At 48.5% G+C, this 22,459-nt stretch overlaps 1 protein-coding gene across 1 annotated transcript in view; it reads left to right on the forward strand.

Moving 5' to 3' along the window:
- The window catches only part of Dscam (DS cell adhesion molecule), a 643,291-nt gene that overhangs the window by 586,687 nt on the left and 34,145 nt on the right, over positions 1–22,459 (forward strand). The window contains exons 25-28 of the mRNA XM_004631794.1: positions 2,716–2,904; positions 3,998–4,288; positions 7,213–7,389; positions 19,593–19,623. Coding sequence (XP_004631851.1) covers positions 2,716–2,904; positions 3,998–4,288; positions 7,213–7,389; positions 19,593–19,623 — 688 coding nt within the window. The remainder of the gene's footprint in view (positions 1–2,715; positions 2,905–3,997; positions 4,289–7,212; positions 7,390–19,592; positions 19,624–22,459) is intronic.

Genomic DNA, 22,459 nt, shown 5'->3' on the forward strand with positions numbered 1-22,459 from the left:
TAACTTGGGTTTGTCTGCACTGTATCATTCTTTCCAGTAACCATGGTTACTGTTCTGACTTATAAAGTCATAAGAGAAAAGGGGCATAGAGTTTAGATAGAAAACACCTTATCTGCATGAGGGCTTTGCCATTTGACCCAGCAGAAAATCGAATGCCAGGCTTATCCTGGAGTGCTGAGCTAGCACAATAATCGCAGCCCAAGAGCAGTCAAGAGGGTCATGGTGAGTCATCTAGAGAGAAGGGACTGGAGGTGTCCTGAGGAAGAGACTGTAGATACACGAGAATGAGGGGCTGACTCGCCAAAGCGGCCCTCGAGCAAGAGAGCAAGGCCAGGGCTCAGATGTGGGAAGCAGAGAGGAGAAAGGACAAGAAGCCTGGAAGGCAGGGCTAGTCCAGGGGGAGGTGGCAGTGCTGGGAGCTGTCACATACCTCAGATGACCTGAATGCCCATGTCAGGCTGCTGTCCTTTCCTCCCATTATACCCTCGTTAAACATTCACCACCACCCTGTTGCTGCAGCTCTCAGGAGGAGCTGCTTCTTCTCCTTTTCTTTCTGTGGGAAAGAGAAAGGTGAGGTTACTTTTTAAAAATAGCTGGATGATGAGGGGTGAGGCCCCGCTGTGGGTGTAAGGAGCGTGGGACAGATCTGCAGCAGCTGCAGTGTGCGGGGAGTCATTAGTTGAGGAATAAAGTCATCACTGAGCAGCAGTGAGGACCCAGCTGCAGATAAGCAGAGCAAATTGCAGTGGCCACGATTATTAGAACTGAGTGACGTTCTCAAGTGATGCTGGACAGCTGGGAACATGTACAAACCGCAGTTGACTAAAGCTGGAGAGGGCGGGTGGGTAAGGAGAACAGGGATCCTTGCTGGCATAGGCTACCTTGTGCTCTCAGCTAGCTGGGGAAACAAGCAGGGTCCTGAGCAGGGGCTCAAGAGACCACAACTACAGACTGCAAAGAAATAAACTTTAGTTGAGTATGTTGGCACATGCATCTCATCTCAGCAATCTGGGTGGCTGAGATGGGAAGGCCCTGGTTTCAGTCCCAGCATTGCAAAATATACATATTTATTTATATAATAAAAAGCAAACTCTGGAGTCAGGGTAGCTTGAGAGAGAGCAAAAGTGTGCCAGCACAGGTCAGTGACACTGACAAAGAGCTCCTGAGACAGGGGGACCAGGGTACCACTGAGGCACAGCAGGGGTCTAAGCCACTGGTAGAGGAGGTGTCCTGGGTCAGGTGAACCACACTGATGGACTGCAAAGACCCTGAGGGCCATGGTAGGGCACAGGGAAGCATATGAGCCCATTGCTTAGGGACAGAATTCCTAGTGGTGGAAACTGAGGGGAAACCATCCCAGGACATGCAGTTGGCTGGAGTGGAGGTTGGAGGGTTCCATGTCACAGGCACTGAGGAAGCTTGGTACAGGAGCACAAGGAAAGAAAACAGGCCCAGGGAGGAGGGCTGCAAAGGGGGAAGGGGCAGCGCAGACACAACACAGGAGGAGTCATCAGCATGAGGGGCCTCCCTGCTGGGGAGTCAGAACCCCAAGAGCCCAGTTTCCTCATCCTGGAGGACATGGCCATGAACATTTAGGAGAGACAGGCGCAGAGCTGGGAGGACACACTTGCCCCCAGAAACGTGGTTGCAGGCAACATGGGTGAAGGAGGCAATGAGAAAGAAAGCTCCGGCAGCCGCGGGCACTCTTCCGGCCAGCAGCCTCCTGGGGTGCAGCACCGCAGCTCTCTGGGCCTCAGTCTTCATCCATACTGGGGAAGAGTGACATTGTTGCAGGAGGTTGTGTGAAGTCATAAAAGCGAAAGGCTTATGTGAATGCCAAGAAATGGACGGTTGTTACTAGTTGCCGAAGTTGAGAGAAGAGTAGACATCTGGAGAAATGGATGGTTGCAGGAATGTTTTGAACAAAAGAGAAGCCAGGTTGCCATGGAGCATTGGAATGGCTTCAAGATGAGAAGCCACACCCCCTAGGGCAGAAGTACTGGAGGAAAGGGGTGCTGGAGGAGGTCACTGTGCCCATTAGTACTCACAGAGAGCACAGCCCTTTTCGAAGTCTTTTTTTTTTTTTTTTTAATGCATGTAGGACAGAGTCTACAGGGTCTCACTATGTATATCAGACTCGTAGTGATTCTCCTACTTTCATCCTCCCAAGTGCTGGGACTACAGACACGTGCCACCACACCCAGTCTCAGTTGCCTTCTCAGCATGCCCCAGGGGCAGGGCCAGCTCAGCATGCTGTGGATCAAACCCAGGCCGCTGTGCTCTGTCTAAGCAGGTGCTTTAGTCCACTGAGGTACCTGACTGACCCTCTTTTCAAAGTCTTTATCGTCTCAAAAATAACTCAGCTTCAGCCTCTATCTCTGCCTCTGCCCAAGGATTCTGCTGTTAGCTCTAAGAGGCAGAGTCTTAGCAACTCTGTGTTTGTCTCCTGCTGCCCAATATGGCATTAAAGGGAAACAGGAGGTAGTTCTGCCTTCACCGCATTATGCAGGTGTGCTACCACAGCTGTGTGCGTGTCTGGTCTGAAGTGCCTCACGAGGCAGCCCGCAGAGCACTTCTCCCAGGGGCCAGAGTTCTTGGAATCAGGAGAGTTGGAATGCGCGATGCCTGGACTGGGAGAAGCCTCAACCTGTACAAAATTCAAGGGTCTCTGTGGAAAGCCGGCCATGCTCACGGACTCTTTCCTGTTTCCTGCAGGGTACATCCTGCAGTATTCGGAGGACAACAGCGAGCAGTGGGGGAGCTTCCCAATCAGCCCCAGCGAGCGCTCCTACCGCTTGGAGAATCTGAAATGTGGAACTTGGTACAAGTTCACTCTCACTGCCCAAAATGGAGTAGGACCAGGACGCATCAGTGAAATCATAGAAGCGAAAACCTTAGGGAAAGGTATGTATGCTTTTTGTCACCTTAGATCTCATCTGTCTTCCAGTAAGAAGGAAGGGCTAGAACCCTAGAAGACTTGCCAACTATTTGTATATTTGCTTGTGGGTTTGAATTTTTTGTTCACAAAATGAGCTCAGTGGTGTAGCAGCCTAAAAGAGACAGCTGATTCTTAGAGTGCCCTGGTTTTCTCAGCTCATGATTTTGATTTCAGTGAAAGAGACAAGAGTCATGTAGAAATCAAGGGCACTGACACTGACAAAAGTGCCTTGGAATGTGGAGCTCATCCTCACTGCTCTTTTGAGATCAGCTTCTCCTTCACCCACACCCTTCCCAGATTCCCAGATCAATCTAGAAGCTCCACATCATCTCATAGTCCCCCTTCCGAGGCAGTGCATGACTAGGCTACACCGAGCATTTCATTGAGGGTTGGGTTTCTAAAATCTACAGAAGAGGCCTTCAGGGAGCTGGGTGCAGCTGGGCTCAGGGCAGCGATGCCCAGAGGAGCAGTGCGCAGAGGAAAGAGATGCAGTGAGGCTCAGGGTGGGTGTGGTCAGGAAGTCTGCGCAGTTCTCCTTGAGACTTGTCTGGGCAGTGGGATGGACTCTGTTGACAGGAGGATAAGAGAAGATGATCAGGCTCAGCACCTGCTTTCTGGGTAGTAAGAGGTAAGGATTCAGAAGATGAGTGGGTGATTTATGCAGGGCTGCAGCCAACCGCAGGGCCCCCAGCAGTTGGACAGCAGGTCTACGTGCCACTCCTCCCTGAACACTGCCTGCTCCTGAGTGAGGTCCCTGCCTATGAGATGGACATGGGTCAGCCCAGCACGCTGCTGCATGGGAACCCTAACAGACCTCATGCATGAGTTTGTCATTTTCCTTATGGAGCTCCAAGACACACAGTTGCAGAGCACCCGCTGGACCCTAAGGCCTTTATTAAGAGTGGACAGTTGGGAGTGACTCATGCTGCTCGCTTGCCTGAGCTCCTGAGTGGGTGGAGAGAGCAGCTCCAGGGCAGTGCGTGAAGTGTGGGATGCATGAAGTGTGACATGAACATCCCCACCCCCACCCCTGAGGGCACCTCCATGGTCTCTCTGCAGAGCCCCAGTTCTCCAAAGAACAGGAGCTCTTCACCAGCATCAACAGCACCCGTGTTCGGCTCAACCTGATCGGCTGGAATGATGGTGGCTGCCCCATCATCTCCTTCACACTCGAGTACAGGCCCTTTGGGACCACAGTCTGGACCACAGCCCACCGAACCTCACTCTCCAAGTCCTACATTCTGTACGACCTGCAGGAAGCCACCTGGTATGAGCTGCAGATGAGAGTGTGCAACAGCGCCGGCTGTGCGGAGAAGCAAGCCACCTTTGCCACACTCAACTATGATGGCAGTAAGTTCTGGGCTGCCCGTCTATGTCAGGAGTATTTTGTGTCCACCCTGGCCTATGCACCCCTCCTTGCCACCCTGTGCCCACAGCGCATCAGGTCTGGGCCCTTTGGCTGACTCTCTGTGGCTCCCTAGTTCACTATGCCCAGGTGGCCACATCTGTGGCCCTGAGGCCACAGCACATCCCCCAGGATCCCCATGCATGAATGACTTTTCTTAGGGCTGCAGGCACCTGCCCTGTGCATCTGGGCCTCTGTCAGATGTGAGCTAACCTTGCTTTTGTTGTCTCCACCCCTCCCATCACCCCATCCCAACCCACATGACAACTTTCTTTTTGCCTCATGAAGCCCTTGAACTGCATGTGTGAACAGTTTCCATGGCAAAGGGGCTTGTGTGAGTTTCTAAGTAGAAGCAAGGGTAGTTAGGGGACTAGAACAAGGACATCAGAATGACCAGTATATACACACATACCATGCGCACACATGGCGTGTACACACACCATGAACACACACTGCCCAAACACATTGAGGGTACACACCACTTCCGTGTGTTCTTAAAACTAGATGAGCTATCTCTTGACATCTTCTTAATCAAAACCAAATTATCTAAATTCTTGTCCTTTTTCTAGACTCCGAGGCCACTTACTGATATCTGAGAAGATGCTTAACACAGTGCAATAGGAAGAGTGTTGTTGGCCATCAGCAGAGATTTTTGCAATGTCCCCATGGGCTGGATTTGCAGTGGTTTCTCTGTGAATAACAGAGGAGCAGGTGTTCTCCTCTCAAGGCAAAGCCCAGCAGCTCACAGAGAGTATGTGGCTCTGGACCAGCCCCTCGAGGGCTTAGCATGGCTGAATCACAGTTCTCTACTGCAGGCACCCTCTGTCCTGCACTACATCCTACCTGAGATGCTGCTCCCCCAAGCCCAAGCCCAGCACATTCAGAGCTGCTCCCCTCTGGCTTTCCTGGAAGAGTCCTGTGGGGAAGCTCCTGGGTTGGCCATGGCAGCCTGGGCTCCAGCCTACAGCCAGCTCCATCCAGGACTTGGGGCAGTCCAGCAGCAGCTCATCCTCTGCAGCCCATGCTCTGCAGAGACCCTCCCTCCAGTCTCTGATGCCTCGGATGCAAGTGGCTGCATTTCAAGGTGTCCTGGTCACAGTGCATTACCGCAGGCAGAGCACCATTTTTGGGGAGGCTTCTCTGCTAGTCTGAGTCTCTGTTCTTCTGGAATGCAGCACTGGGACACTGAACTCACACTCAGCACTGGGACACTGATTGCACACTCAGCACCAGGGTGCTTGTGCACACACTTGCAGGCAAGGGTGCATCTTACTGCAAAGCACTGATCTGTGATAGTGACACTCAGGCCCGTGGTGACTCCATATGACATGCATGGGCCAGGTAGGGTACAGGACTGACACACCCATGGGAGATGCACTCCCAGCTGATCACTGAGTTAGGAACTTCTCAAGCAGAGAATTTGAAACTGTGACATGACTTACGAAGTGCCGAGCAGACTGTAAGCATGTGTTCTAAATGTGCATAATGTATGGTGCATACAACTACTGTATCCAGGATCATACTACAAAAGCACCCTCTAAGCTATATCTAATTTTTGGAAACCCTAAATTATTTCATTCCACCAGGATGTGAGTACATGTTTCTTTTTCCTTGAGAAAGACGGCAGACTTCTGAGCACCAATCTTGGGGAGATAAATCTGCCATCTCTTGTCACAATCTGCCTAAAGCATTTTTTTTTCATTTTGGGAAAAACAAACATTGATAATTAGCCTTATGTTCAGACCAGTGAGGTTCCCAGCTCTCCCATTTCTTTCTCTGACTCTTCCTTGTGCCATCCCTTTGCCAAATGTTCCCGTCTGTCCTTGTCTCATCCTGCTTTGCAGACTGACACCGACTCCTGAGCACCCTCACCCACCTCTCTCCTGCTTGCTGAGCATTTGGAGTCTTGAGTTTTCAGCCAAAACTGCCATGAAGTTGGAAGGGCTTCTCTTCTTGCTCTAGCAAAGATCTTAGAGGGCTGGGGATCCTATTATCCGTGCTCTACTTACTAAGTGCAGGATAAAGACCACTTTTGCTCAGGGGGTAATTTATTATTTTTGTATTATTTTCCCTAAAGCATTGACTTTCTGGCCCTTATTTTAACATGGAAAAGACAGTGGGTTGGAGCACCTTACATAATCAGGGCTGGCCAGACCCATGCCCCGTGAAAGCAGATGTCTGTTCACATCTCTGCACCCATTGTGTTCAGCCCCTGGGTAAAAAGCAGCTTAAAATAGCTCAGAGTTCATTTTCCTTCAGTGTTTCCTTGTAATTCTAAATCATCTGAATCACATAGCACAGCTTAACAATAAGTAGCTGCTTTAGTGTCCCAGATGTGTCCCCTTTGGAAAACTTGTCTGCAGCTCTTAGATCGCAAAACTGGGAGCTGGAAGGTAGACCTGGTCTTACACCTGCCTGGAACAGGAAACGCATAACAAAACAAAAAGAAACTTAAGCTCCCCTAAAAACCAGTGTGTCTGGGACAGTCTCCCTGCAGACCATATCCTATTCTTTTGCCAAATCTATGGTTCCTCCTTTGAGGCGTAGTTCTTGAAATCACTGCTAGCCACTGTGACAGTCAGAGCCACTTAATCCCAGGAAACGCTGGGGCGCGGAGCTGACAGGTGCCCACCCCTGATAGCAGAGCACAAAAGGCTGTCTTCTGCAGAGCTGCGGAGTGGGCACCTGGGCAGGGGAAGGAACCTGGAACGCACACCTCAGCTAGCAAGGAGCTAGGAAGCCCTCCTCCCATCCCATCTCCGCAGACGCCCCACGGGATCACACAGCGTGACCTTTGTAACCTCCATCCCTAAAACCTCCACCACACCACCTTCATCAATAGCATCTAACACCTTGGCCCTGCTTACAGGTACAATTCCTCCACTCATTAAGTCAGTTGTCCAAAGTGACGAGGGGCTGGCAACCAATGAAGGGCTCAAGATGCTGGTGACCATCTCCTGCATCCTGGTGGGCGTACTGCTGCTCTTCGTGCTCCTGATGGTGGTGCGGAGGCGGCGGCGGGAGCAGAGGCTCAAGAGGCTGAGAGGTAGGTCAAGGCCCTGGGTGCAAAGCCCAAAGGTGTGGCCATCTCCTGGGATCCCATCCTGCAGCTGCCCTTGGGGAGAGGCAGTATCATCAGTATGCCCATCTCAGGCATCCAGCGCAAGCGAAAGTCAGCCCCTCAAAATCCCCGCAAGCCCAGCCTTTGGTGCCCAAAGAAAATGAATTTCTCATGGGTTTTCCAACCCCGTTCTCTAATTTTCAGTGGTTCCAGCAAAGCGACCAATGACAGCTTTCTTTAAAAACAGCTATCAGATTTGCTCTGGCAAGGAGAATTATTTTATTGCCTGGAAACAGAAATGGAGGACTTAACAGTATGGCATGGTGGGGTAGAAACACACACTTTCCCAGGTTGGAAATGGGAGCTGAAGTCCAGCATAAGATTTGCAGTGTAAGAAAGAAATTCAGGACGATGGAGAGCTGAGGGCAGGCTGGAGCCAGCCAGCAGAGATCATCACTGCAGCACCCACTCTCTGGCCTTCCGTGTGATAGGCTGCCCTCCATACTGGCCAGTAGCCCTTCTTGCCCTTGCTCTGCAATGTAGCGCAGGAGTGCTTTCACATAGAGCACTGTGTGCAACAATATATATGCATATATTTCTTGCAGCACTGAGAATGTCTTACCATTGAGCTACCTCCCCAGCCTTTTGTATTTTTTGAGATGGGATACTGATAAGTTGCCCAAGCAGCCCTCTAACTTGCAGTCTTCCTGCTTCAGCCTTCTAGAGCAAGTGGGGTGATGGAGGTGGGCCCCTGAACCCAGCCCCACAGGGTATTGACCGAAGCATCTTTTGGTAAAATGTGTACATGAGGTGCTTGCATTTTACATCAGTGCTGTGTGAGGTCATGTGACACATCCTTCAGGCAGTCTCCTTAGCACATCTAGGATACCCAAATGTCTCCATTACTTGTAGAGAAACTGATCGCAGCAGATTCCTTCCTTGGCCATCCCCCAGGCGGAGCAGCAGAACGTGGCAAGGCTCACGCCCATCCTCGCTCATCTGTAGCACTCCTCCCGATGGGGCTCTCACTTTGCCAAGAAAGAAAATCAAAATATTTGGAGTACACCACATGTTAACAGTCCTTTTGTTTAAATCTCCCCCTGCAGTGCAGTAATTCAGAGAAACCATCACTCGCAGTAAAATGTTCTTTCTAGTTCAGATGGACCCGTTGTCCTCCGGTGCCCCCTGAGGAGAACCTGCATCCAGAGCGGCATGTCTGGCGCCTGGTGTAAGAGGGCCAGAGGGAGCGCCCTGGCCCTGGGATTAGTGTAGGAGGTCACCACATAAAGCGTCCACTCCTGAAAGTGTCCTGCACACACAGAAGGTCTCCCAACAAATCCTACACTGGTGCAAAGAGGGAGAACGTGTTTCCAAGCAAGGAGGAAAAGTGAAGCTACCTACAAGGTTTAAAAAAAAAAAAAACAAAAAACTATAAAAATATAACACAGGCTAGTATGTTGAGATACTCAATGTAAAGTGGTTCAGGTTAAATTCCACTTAGGAGCATTTATCATTAAAATACCAAAAGGACATTTTTATAACCCTCTTTCACATCTCAATCCAGTAGCAGTAGGGATATTGCTATTCGAGTCCCAAGAGGGTCTGTCTCTGCGTAGATGGCTGTGTCAAACTCAGTACATTTAGAAGGCCAGGAATTTTCCATGTTTCCCAAAACTAATCTTGAAATGACCTCTTGAAGGCTCTATAGTGAAGCCAGGAGTTTGGCAGCAGCTGGGTTAAGTGCCCCCTTCCCTGCTCCTAGGACTGGCCCCTGCCCTCTAGGCTACTGTGATATTTCTGCTGCCCTACTTAGAAGCCAAGCACCTACGCTTGCCTTGCCTGCCAAGGGCTGTTCATGATCTCGCTGCTGTGCGCAGGTCCGCCTGATAGGAGATGCTTGCTGCCCTCTTCTCCCTTCATCTGGGCCCCATGTAACTCAGTTCCTGCCTGAGGAGGGTGGTGTCCAGGGAGCATCCTGGGACAGCCCCCACACTGTGGCCTCCTCTGCTAGACATGAGCATTTTGTAGTTGTGCCTCATAAAGAAAATGAGACACCACACCAGACATGGCTCTCATTCTCCAGGGATAGGATGTTTGTCTGCTTTGTGCTGGAGAAAAAAAAAAAAAAAAAAAGATAGCAGCAACACAGGGGAAGAAAGCAACTGGAATGGCCAAGAGGGCTCATCCCGAGACATGACAAAGGCGGAGAATGCCGGAAAGCAGCTCACTGGCTCGCGCTTTTCCTGTGCCCAATGAAAGCTGCTTGAACCAAGAATCTGGAAGATTTAGGAATCTGCAGTGGGAAAGCAAAGATGGGGTGTCCAATTCTATCCCACTGTCTACTGCCTAGATGTAAGGTGAACACCAGAGTACATTCAGTCTAATGAGCTGTTGATTCTCCACTACATACCAGGTGTGACATTATTTAATACTCACAGCAGTGTTTTCTTATTATTTCTATTTAACCACAAGAGCTTAGCAAGGTCTTAGAGAGAGAAAAGCATCCTAAAACCCCACCCTAGAACGATAGAAGGTGCCCCTCCAGTGGCATTGGGTCAGGGTTAGGAGAAGGGACAGACTCATCTATCTGTCACTTTGAGAAATGCTGCCTTAAAAGACAAAGTAGGATTAGGTCAGCCAAATAGCTCAGTGATTAAAGCACCTTTAAGCAGGTGCATGGTCCAGGTGTTCGATCCCCCAGGATTGCCATGCTGGCCCCACCCCTGGGGCATGCTGAGACAGCAATTGAGACAGGGCATGGTGGCCCGCACCTATAATCCAGCTTTTGGGAGGCTGTAAACAGGCAGATCACTACGAGTCCAATCTAGTAATGAGATCCTGAACACCCTGTAGACCCTTCCCTAAAATACAAAAAAAAAAAGACAAAGTAGGGATGAGGCTGGGGCTGAATGGGACTATCTAGAGAAAAGCAAAGCCAGCTCTACCCTAGAAAGATCTTTGCCTTTTAGCCCTGTTCCTCTGAAATGATCATCAATGGCATAAATGATCATTAGTGACACAAAACTTTTCCATCCCAATTGGGGAAGCAATTGGCCAACCAGGAGTTGAGGGTGACAGGTGCCTAACTTTTAAATGTCCAGACCTCACTGGGTGAACCACCCAGACAAAAGTCACTCAGAGGAAGCACAGGTCCTCCCAGCGTCTCTGCTGGCTCAGATGAGGACTGCGGTTTTCCAGGTATGTTAATGCTACTTAAGCAAACACAGTTTGGGATGAAAAGCTGAAATCAGGAAATTCAAGTTAAAGAAAACTATCGTGAAGGTCCTTAATGGGTGCTACTAGGTGATTACGGAAGATTACCCTGAGGTGGTGTGAACATGTTTGGTTACATTGTTTGATTGCTGGAAACTATCGAATCACTTCTGTGCACAGTATATTTGACAAGCAACCTATTTAGGTGAGCATAATAGAATGTTATTTTATGTATAAATTTTTAAAAAGAAAAAATGGGACTCAAGCAGTTTAGCCAACCTATATTCTCTCTTTCTGAGCCTTTACTAATTTTAGAGCACGGCGACCTCCTAACTCTCAAATTGTCTACAAGTACTACTTTTAAAATCTATAACCTTATCCAGGAGTTCAGAAATCACAGTTTGCTTTTATGATGCCCAGTTTTCCACCAATTTCCATAGCCTTTAAAGTGCAAGGTTATAATGCGAGTCCCTGGCAGGACTAGAGATCCCAGCAGCCCGGACCTTATAAAAATTTGATTCCTGGATCAAGTTATCAACTCCAGTATTGCTAAAAGCATCCTCTTTTCTAAAGAATGGGTTACCCAAGGGAGTGCAAGCCCTGTTGGTACCAATAAGCATAGGGCACAGGGCACAGCCAGGACAGAGTGTCAGGACTTCGAATAAGAAAAAGAGAAAAATCAGTCTGTGTCTCTCCCCCCTGATGAAAATGAATTTGTTATTTTAAAAACACTTTAAATTGAATTAATGTTCTCAAACTGGTCAGCTCCAGAAGGTAGTTCCCAAGAAATCATCCACATGGGCGTGGCTTAAAGGCAGGCTATCAGAAGAGCCCCTCAACTTCTGTGTCCTCCTGTGCCACTTCCTGCTCTGCAAAAGACTCAGAAAGCTCTCTTTTATTAAAAACAAAAAAACCCTAACTTGAGCTTTACTCATCTATAGCGAGAACTCTCATGCTGGCTCCCAGGGCCACTAGACTTGGGTAGACTTAGAGCAAAGGTGTCCCCAGCACTGAGGCCTACAGCCCACACAGGAGTGGGCAGCCACCACGACTTGTGCACCCGAAGGCTTCATTGCCAAGGTGACAGATGGCCATGGCCAGGCCAGGCCTAAGATGGCATCAGAAGCCTGTGCTATATCTCTTTGCTTCTATGGTATGTCCTTTCTTTCTTCCTGTTTTCCTGTCTCCCTTCCTTTCTTTTCTCTCCCTTCGTCCTTTGCCCCTCTCTCTGCTCCTTTTTTCTTCCCTGTCTCTCCTACCCCTTCTGCCCCTCCTCTCCCTTTCTTTCTGCCATAGCTTCTGAAAATGCCATCCTGTCAGTGTGCCACACTTGTCTCAGCAGAACCAAGGAGCAAAGATTCTCTATTGGAAAGTGGAGAGCAGGGAAATGCCCCAGCAGCAGTGACCCAGGGCAGTTGCAGAGCTGGGCACAGGAGTGGGCAGCCGAGACCAGGTGTGGATGCTACCCGTCCTTGGCCTTCATGCTTTGTGTGGCCCTCCTTTGTGCCCATGGTGTTCACTGGTAGAGGCATCTTCAACTGTTTTTTTGGGGGGTTGTCCCAGCTCCCACTGGCACATGCTGGTGATTGAAGTCCTGTTTGGGCTCTTGTAAAAACTTAAGTGTGCAGGTTTATAGCCCTGACGAAAATGGTCACTTTATGAAATGACTTCAATTTCACATAAAAAGCAAGGGTATTGGGGACCTGCAAATAAAAGCCAAGAGCAACTGTATGGTAAGATCAAATCTGTAGCCTCTAAATGGCTTTATGTTTTCTTTCTTTTTATACTTTTTTGTAGTGTGTGCAAGTGACTGCCCCATAAAACTTGAACTGTATGTTCTATTTTCCTAAAGTAGAACATCAGACATTGAAGCCCAGTCATATGCTAGGAATGGGAGTCTTTCTACTGAAGGAAATTTGGGGGTGTATGTCATAAGGGCGCCCCAGGCTCTGCAGAACACCAGTGCTATGCCTGAGCACAGTGTGTGGGGTCCCCTCCCTCATATGCCAGGTGTGCCCTGGTGGCAGGCCACCTTCATGCATGGGCAGACCAAGATGAGAACTGTGATTCTCAAAAAGCCCAGAAGAACTTGCAGCCAAGGGCCAGCTCTGGCACTCCAAACCCTCCCAAGAGCAGCTCTCCCAAGACCTGCTAGAGCCATGCTTCCGGAGCGCTGCCCTGCACGCTGGCTTCCAGCTGCATCATGTCCGCATGCTTTGTTCCACCCCATGCTGCTGACATGAAAACCGGAGGCTGGAAAGGCTCTGCTCTGTGGGAGAGCTGGTCCACAGCCTGGTCCTGTGTGGAGCAGAGGAACAGGGACCCAGATCATGGTCCTGGCCCCATCTTCTTTCCAAGACGCTTCCACAGATTTTGGAACAGTCAAGTAAGAAGCAGAGATCCCATTAATAGTGTAGAAGCTTCAAGAATTTTATCAATAATAGAATCAGGAGAGGTATTAAAGTGGCATCAACACCTATCTTTTTCTTTTTTTGACTCTTGCATTATATATTTGTATTACATTCCTTTCACTAATACCCACAACATGTAACTGTTAAAGCATAGCTGCTGAGTGATTCACATTTCGCTTCCTGCACTTTCTGGGCTGTAGAACCCTGTATTCAACCTACCCCAAGCCATGTCTCCTGCGAGGTCACAAAGCCCAGCAGAATACAACGCCCTTCATTCAGGACTCCCATCAGTGCACATCCACTTTTGGGGCCGCTGCCACACTGGAGTCTTCCCAAGGCCTCACATTTTCACAGGTAGCTGCTTGTACATGATTGTTGGTTCAACACCTGTCTTATAATCTTATGGCTGCCCACCAAAAATTCTTGGTTTATTTATGTATCTTAGCTTGATATTTACTGCCCCTCAGACTCCCATTAGATGTGAAAATGTATGCTCCTACAGCACCCATCTTCTGCCTTCTCACTAATGCTTGTCACCCACTGCATACTGGACAGAGGGTTCTGTACTTGGCCGCCCCCACCTGCCTGCCCATGGCCCACTGCATGGCAGCACCATGCTCAGGAGACACGAGCTCCCTCACTCCCACCAGCTTCGCTCCCCGCGACACTCCCCAGCCTTCCCTAGCCTTCCTTGCAGCACTCAGAGGCACACACCAGGGATGTGCTCTCCTGCGGGCTTTCTTCCCCCTCTCCCAGCCTCCACAGAGTAGAGGAGGAGCACAGAGCCGCCAAGGACCTGGATAGTCAGGAGGGCCCAAGGACAGGTGTCACTCATCTCAGATGGTGCAAAATGTGTGGAGACAAATGGGGCCTGCAACTGTGCCTGGACAGCAGAGCGAGATCTGGAGGATGTCGCCTAGGAAACAGTGAGCAGAGGGCAGAGTGAGCCACATCTGCGTGGCTCGGGAGTGCTAGGAAAGATGCAGCTCCAAGCAGAACGTGAACCCAGAAGAGTCAGAAGGAAGACATGGAGGCAGGCAGATGGAGGAGGAGGGAGAGAAGAGGAGAGAGCTCCAAGTGCTGGACAAAATGCAGCCTGCGAGAGTCTCAGCTGCTTTTATTTTTCGGAGTTTTAAAAATTTTATTGAGAAACAAATAGCAATGAGACAGTTTCAAAACTGATTAGTAAGACAGTTTCAATAATTAACACATTGCATATTGTTGTCTTCTTAGTAGTTATTCATAGTCAAGACGCAGACATGATATCCTGTCCAAACACTATTAGTACAAATCTTTCTATTCATTGAATTAAGAGAAAGTAGCTGTATATCTATCCTAACTATTCTGAATATACAGATACAAAATGTTCCTTCATTTGTATCCCCCTTTTTGTTTAGTTTTGTCAGAGATGGGCATTCCACTGTCATTAAAATATTGTAGGTGCGTGAATTCAGCAAAATAATCTAATATAGTCCAGTAGTCCATAATAGTAGTGGGTTATCCATAGGACTGGCAATATCAGAAGTTGTTGATTTGAACCTTTTATAGCTCAGCATATTAATATGGCTTTACTTTTCATACTTTGTTTTTATACTTTTCTGCTGGATGGTTAAGACCAAGATAAAGAAAAAAAATGAAGTGTATAGGGTAGGTAGTTATCTTTAAAACCGTGATTTATATTTGAGGAATATCTCTCAGTGATAAAAATGTGGCATGCAATTATACTGTACCTCAAGGAAGAGGAATTTGGATGTGCTAATTATTAATAAATAATATTTGAATGCTTAACCAGGAAAAAAAGCAAGACCTGTATAACAAGAAATGTAACTTTTGTATCTGACAAGGTCAGCCAAATCCCCTCCGAGTTTATCCTGAAACCTTATACTGCAGTTTGTAGATCCTTTGTCAGTGTCAGCTATGTGGATGAGTCACAGCCATTGCTTGACCAATTTGCTCTCTGTGAAAGCCTGAAAGAATGTTTTCTCTCCATGTGACTTTCCTTAAGCAAGTGTCAGCTGTTTTATTCCTACCAAACCTACTTGGTAGCAGCAGCCACCAGCCATCTAGATACTTACCTTCATTAGCAGGAAGGGGATGCCTTGCTTTTTGCAGTGTTTACAAAGAGCAGTAACCTGGGTGCTAGATGATAAGCAGCCCAGGGTCAACCCCAGCAGATGCTCTGGCATTGCACACCACCCCGCACTCCCTGCTACCACTGGAAAAATGGGAGCAGTATCATGGTTTTCTCAGGCCCTGGGAAATGACCCTGAAGGGCACCCACTTAGATTTCTGGGCAGGATTTTCCCAGACAGAAGCCTAAGACCTGTGTGCGTGATCTCTGCACAGAGGCTAGGTGGAGGTGCTAGGTGATGACAATACTCTCCACCCATCAAAATGCTAGAGCGGGGGCCTTCATGATGCTGGCTCATGCTCAGAGCACTCAGGAGGGACAGGATGACCCCAGGCCCAGTGAGCATGGCTCTGCATTCTAGTGAGGCTGAGGAGTCGGGAGCCCAGCTGTGGCTGAAGCCCCAGGTGGTTGGTCCTGTTCTGTGGTGGCTCTGCTGTGCAAGCAGTCCACTAGATTAGAGGGAGGAGAGCAAACCATAGGAGAATTGGAAAGGCTGGAATGAAGAAGACATAATTTAATCAGGACCCTTGTAAACTCTTCCATATCAACTGTAAAAACTTGTCTGCAACACACACTGCGGGCGTTGTGTTCCTGCTCTGAGGCAAGGAGATAAAAAACTGGAATAGCAGACGCAGCTGGCTTTTGCACCCAGCTCTACTGAAGGGATAATAAGAAATCACCAATCATTCATAGAAGAGAATCCCAAGCAAGGTTTTATTAGAAATTATGCTAGCTAAGAGGTGATGGCAGATTAGTGAATGTCACCTGGGGAGGAAGGAAACAACTAAGGGAGGGGAGGAAGACAGCAGGGTGGATGTTGGGATGACTGGTGGACAGTTTCCTGAGGTGGCAACATGGATAAGTAGAGAGGACACCGGGGGTTCCAATGACAGCAAAGACAGATTCTTCTCATAGTAAATCTGTGTGCAGCTTCCTGTCTTCTGGAGACCAGGCTATAGCCAAATGATAACAAAGAAGGGGCCATGGGAGAAATGCCATGGAAATGGGGTGGGGGCTCAGAGTGAGAGAGACCACATCAGCTGCTGGTGCAGAGGTCCTGGGAGCCCAGAGAACCGAAGTGCCAAGGACCTCCTGAGTGTGGGCAGTGTACAGAGGAAGCTGTGTCTGCAGAGTTCTTGGGAGCAATATCACAGGGGTCTCTGCTAAGTGACAAGCCCAGGAAACTGAGAGTGAGGGTCAGAGCCTACCAGGGAGAGGCAGCTGAGATAGGTAGTGGGCCAGGCCCATGGTGCTCCTGTTGGCCCAAGGAGCATGCTTGCAATGAGATCCCACTGAAAACTTTGAAGCACAGGCGTCCTCCAGGAAGACAAGACTCAGCTCGGTCCTCCTTTGTGCACCACAGAACCATATGAAGCAGAGAAACTGGAGCGGTGGAGGCCAGGGAAGAGGATGAGGAGAACAGCGCGAGATCTGATCTACAGAGAGGACAGGAGCGGGATTCCCTGTGGGTCGCGTGGAGGGCCGTGGGCCAGTCCTGAAGTCCCTTGCTGGTAGTGCTGGCCATCCCCTGGGGTGTCTGGTGACCCCAGCTCAGACCGCCCCCAAGGCTGGCATCCAGTGACATCCATGAAAGTCCCTGGGACAGGGTCCCAGGAAGTTGATTTGAAGCCTTCCTTGCCCTTAAGTTTCTGTTTCTGACATGTCTCAGATTCTCTTCTTACTGCTGAACAAAAGCATTTCTGAGATGAGATTCCTTTGTTTTCTCTTCTCCCTTTTTGTGTGGACATAAATCAGCCCAGCCCCTCACAAATCACGCCCCCAGGCCTCGCATCTCATCTCTATGCTCTGCCAAACTTGGTTCTGATTGTGCCTCTGGATGGTGTGACCTGGTGTCCTCCCCTGGAAACCAGACATCTCAGCTGTCCACCCACACCACTGTGTCCCTATCCTGCTGGGCACCCATTCCTGCCCCATAAACTTCCATCTTGTCCCAGCCTGCACATGGTCCATGCCATCTGCCGAGTACCCTCCACCACAGGTTGGCCCTGCACCTTACGGGCCCAGTCTTCAAGGGAGGGAGCCACCCTCACACCGTCCTCACATCCCACCCGCCCCCTCTCACCTGGACCCTGTCATCAGGTCCCAATGCCTGAACTCCCCTCCTGCACCATCTCCCCTTGGCCAAGATGAAAGCTTTCAGGTTACGGCCACTGGCACAAAGTCACACCACCTGAGCCCGAAAGGCTTTGGCTGCCCACCCACCATCACCTCAGCATCTGCTCCTTCTTGGGAAACTGACCTCCTGTTCCTTCCTGGACAAACTCATGTCATGCACCAGGAGTTCTCTCCAAGGAGCGCCCTGCCCATGCAAGTCCAAGGCCCTGGGGCTTGTGCTCCTTCCCCACCAGAGTCAGTCATGTTTATGTTTCACAGATGGGTGCAACCTGACCCCCTCTAGGAGGAAGGAGGTATCGACAAGTGTGTGACTCTCAGAGGCTGGATTTGCATTCCCACTTGGGTGCTGAATGCACCTGGAACCTCCTTTCCTTGTCTCTCCAGCAGGCATAATGATCCCCTGGCAGAGGCTAACAGTAAAGGGACTTGAGCCAGCAGTGCTAAAGGAAGAGCAGCATCCCAGTTACCAAGACATGCTCAGTGTCACCCCAGCCTGCCCTGGCCAGCCAATTCCCCCCTACCCTTTAAAACCACCTTCTCAGCTTACTCAAAGGTGGAAGAAGTGTATGTCTATGAAGAGAACTTTTTTCTTAAAACTGTCAGATAAAAGAAAAGAGATTCTCTCTCAAGGGACAGAGAAAGGTTGACCAGATGGTTTTGGTCATCCTGGCCTGTGGAACAGTTTGACCCCAAGGATTGTACCTGTTGACTAGGGACAAGGGACATGCAGTCAGGGTGAACCCTTGGGCTCCAGATTCCTTAGTGACTTGATATGAAAAGATCGCAGGACTAGAGAACCATAATAGTCCAAAAGCAGCCAAGGTTTGCATTGGGTGAGGGACAAAGACAGCAATGGGAAGTGGCGCTCCACAGCCAGTGTGAACCCCGGTCACCAGTGTACTGCTGGGTATCTCTCTTTCTTTCTTTGAGTATTGCACTAGCTGGCCACTGTTTGGTTGCTAAGTGGAGCTAATTAATCCCAGCTTTTGGCAGTGTGTGTGTGTGTGTGTGTGTGTGTGTGTGTATGTTAAATATATATGTGCTAAATCATGTAGGAAGAGAAGAAATTCATTATATTTACTGTGTCTTTGCAGATAAATATAAAGACACAAACTGGGAAATTAAATGTTCTTTTGCTTCCTTTGTTTCTCCATGTGGGTGGAGTACACAGGACCTGTTTCATTTCCCAGACTGAATCCATCTGTGCACAAAACCAGGACCCCATGTTGAGGTCACAACAGGAAGTAGCAGGGCTGAACTGAGGAACGGGGTGGTAGGGTTCTTCCGTGGTGTCCACACTCCTCTATATAGTGCTGTGATTCTGACATGCGGTGGATCCCACTTCCATGGCAGCCCCAAGAATGAGATGGAAGTGCTCTGGCATACATCTTTCTTCACCACAGAGCCATGCGCATAGGATGGGGAAGAGCTGATGAATCTGCGGACAGGGAGAAAATGGAGTTTCCTCCCAATCAAATCCACTTCTAGAAAGTTCTTTTCACTAAACAGGACTTTCCATGTTAACACTTTTCAGCGAGCTGTGAAAAAATAAATGAAAAAAGAAGGCTTTGTGTTGGAAGAAAGGAAACATTCATTTTTGACTAGGACACAATGTGTTAAAAGAATAAATTATATTTGGAGAGAAATGAGAATTTCGAAATAATGCACCCAAAACATAGATTTCTTTCTTCTATAATGTTTATATGCAAATTTATTGTGTTAGGAATGGTAACCAGGTCTAGGCAAACAATAACTTGTGAAGAAAAAGGTGAAATTTTATTTGAGCTTGAAATAAACATCCAAATGTCCCCAAAGCAGTGGGGTTTCATTTACACAATTCTTTGACCAACCTGGGGGGTGAAGAATGCCATAGAAATGCCATTTAAAATGATCCACAGAGTCATAAGCTTTTTAGTTCTTGTATTTTGGTAATGAAGAGTGGGTTGGTACAACATAGATGGCTTCCTTTCAAAATGTTAACTTTCTGACTCCTGGAAATAAAACTCAGTTTTGTAGAAGCAACAAATAAATAGATTGTAATAAAACCTATAATAGATGTCTGCAATTTTATGGCCATAGATAGCAATGGTACCTTTCTACAATAAATAAAAGATATAAAAGAGCCCTCTGTAGGAGAAATAAGGAACCTATAAACCTGGGGTCATTAGAAGCGCTCCGGCTATGCAATCATATATAAAAATCATGATTGTCATATATCATAAAAAATGTGTCATAAACGTCTGCATGAATGTTAATGAGTTATTTATCAGAAACTAATATTAACTTTCTTTCTCCAGATGCCAAGAGTTTGGCTGAAATGCTCATGAGGTAAGAACTTCAGCCAGTTTCTGGGACCCCATATGAAAAGCAATTTCCAATCCATCTTGTTTGGTGATGACAATTTGAAATTTGTAACACATTTCACTTCAACCTATAATTCCTTTTTTCTTCCTCAAAAAATCCATATAATGCATAGTTGGCTATGTAGTTTACCAAATAATAGTTTACTATCTCGGGCAGCCTGTACTGGCTGTAGCTCACACCCTATTGGCTAGATTTGACCAGTAGAACATTTCCAATTAACCTGAGGTCAGAGGAGCAAATTATATGAAAATAGCTTTTGTTTTGCTCTATTGCTTTTGAGGTCCGCCTCCTTTCAGTTTGCTAGGTTCACAGAGATCCGCAAAAGGGAAAGTGCCGTGCATGCCGGGTACAAAGGAGTGCTTGGGAGCTTCTTCGCCCTCAGCTTGTGTGGGGCCTCCTGAGTACCCTGACAGTCCTCACCAGTTACATGACCTTTATCTCTCCATTGTCCACCTGCAAAGTTACAGCCTGCACGTGTCACCTCAGATCAGGAGAAGCCTGCCTGGTGGTGGCCCCAATCACAATTGTCAAGCACAGCAGGTGAATAGCAGTCACTGAATAAGAGAAGGTCACAGTGTAAAAGACAAAGGTGCATCCTTCACAGCTTTGCTTTTTAATATCCCTGGGGCTGGACAGGCATTGATAGGAAGAGAAGAGTCCCTTCCATGGCCCCAAATTCTGTTTTCTACCCAGTCCCTTTCCTTCAATCATCCCATTTCCTCACAACATCCAACCTCCACACTACGAAAACTGGAGCATTCTAAGATGAAGGCTGTGTATATGTGGGGTCACTGACCCACGCGTTACGTTTTCTTAGCATCTAAAGTCTTTTGTAATACAGTATAATGATCAAATGAGAGCAGAAATAGAGAAATGAGGCCAGGGAATAAGTAAGGAAAATGCCCAGGGCCCTGATGGTGAGCTTGACCTGCCATGGATGAAGGCAGCTGGCTCTCACTCTCTCTCCCTCTGCACATATGAATTGAGTGCAAATTGTGTTACCTGCTAGGAGCTCAGCCCACCTCACCAGCATCTTTGAATACAGAGGTAGAGGTCAAGCACTGCTGGTTTCCAGTTTACTTTCCCAGGACTTCCTTGAACACACTGTCCTCTTAGACAGTGTGAGTTGTAGGTGCAACAGTGCCATGGGGCAAAGCAAGATAACCCCAAAATACTCAGTCCAGGTAATGTAATGAATGCTGGCGTATCTTGGCACGATTAGGAAGGATACAGCCCTTTTGTTTTCTTAAGTGTTGGGCTTGGGAGAAGAGGTGTGGGCATCAACAAAAAGACACATTTGTACCTTGTTGGATTGGGGCTGTTGTGAGCTCTCTGAGGAGGTGTCCAGCAGCAGGCATTTGCAGGGCAGAGGAGTGACCCCCACACACAGTGGCTGGTGAGATGCTTCTTCGAGGAAGGGGGCCCCATCAGCAGCTCAAGTAGGCATGGGGAAATCTGCATGCAATGTCTAGGCCACACCCTCCCTACCATCTCTACTTGATTGCTAGAAAGCAAGAGGGTGCCTTTGCCACAAGTCGTGTGTTGTAGCCAGACATGTGTGTGCTTGTGCTAAGCACAGCTGGCAGAACATCTGGAAGACCAAGAAGCAAGAGTCACTTGATTTATAATAACCGACCTACTTAATCAAACAGATTTTCTCATATAGATTCAAACTATGAATTTAAATTTATGATATTTAAAATTAAGAGAGTTCACACAAGATTTGATTTTAAAGGTTTAAAGTCACCGTGGCCATGCCAGTGTAACTGAGGTGAGGAAGGCAGCCTGGGGCTATGCACAGCAGCCTTGTAGGCTGGGCATGACTGTGGTTCATGTTGGCAGCTGGTGTCCCTGTGCCCACCTTCAGTCCACCTCACTAATCTACCTTGCAGGGATCCTGTGGCTTCCAGACAGAAGAGGGGTCTGACCTGCCTTTCCTCTCCTGGGCCCTTCTCCCTCCCTCCTGGTCCAACCACATCCTCTCCACCCCCAAACCATAACTCACATCCCTGCCCAATGTCTGCAAAGCCATGGTCTCCAATCTCTGCCATGTTCCTCATTTGCTCACTGAGGCTGACTGACTTTCCCTTTCTCTCTGTGTCCTTGAATGCACCCTTGCCCCTTCACTCCAGCCTGGAGCAAGACAGTAAGTAGAAAGTGTCCTCTTTATTAGTAAAGCAATTACTGTGGTGAAAGACCACCTGTTGCTACAACAGGAATTAATAATGGTCTTCCCAGATGACAGTCACCAAGGTAAAATTAGGAACATTGAAACCAGTAATCACTAGCACTTGAGAGGGCTAAAATGGTTTTCCTCCAGAGGGTGAAAGTAATTGGGAAGGAAGCGAATTTCCAATTTCCTTGGCTGGGTGGGATTAATTTAGAAGTGAAAGCAAAGCCTTCGATCATGAAGGGTTGCTTCAGTCCAAGTTTGACAGCTTCACTGGCTGGGCAGCAGAAGAGCAGGTCACACAGTACACCGACGGGTCCCAGGAGCACAAGTCAGTCAGGTCCAGTGATGCAGAGGAGACCTTAGGTCACTGTCCCAGATCCTGGATGCTTTTTTCTGCAAGGCTGAGGACTTGGCAGGCTGGTGCATGAGAAGATGAACCCAAGCCTGTGTTCTGGGCCCAGTAGGGCCCACAGCTAGTTTTCTGATGCGGAGAGAGTCAGCCTTCCACTCCACAGCCCACTAACCTTGTCTCAAAGAAAACAACCCAAGCTGTCTCTAGCCCTGCTGGCCTATATGTGAGGCAAAAAGCGCCCTTCATTTCAGATCACATGCCAACAAGTATTTGCA

The sequence above is a fragment of the Octodon degus genome, unplaced genomic scaffold, assembly GCF_000260255.1.
Source record: "Octodon degus isolate 3935 unplaced genomic scaffold, OctDeg1.0 scaffold00045, whole genome shotgun sequence".
NCBI classification, from domain to species: domain Eukaryota; kingdom Metazoa; phylum Chordata; class Mammalia; order Rodentia; family Octodontidae; genus Octodon; species Octodon degus.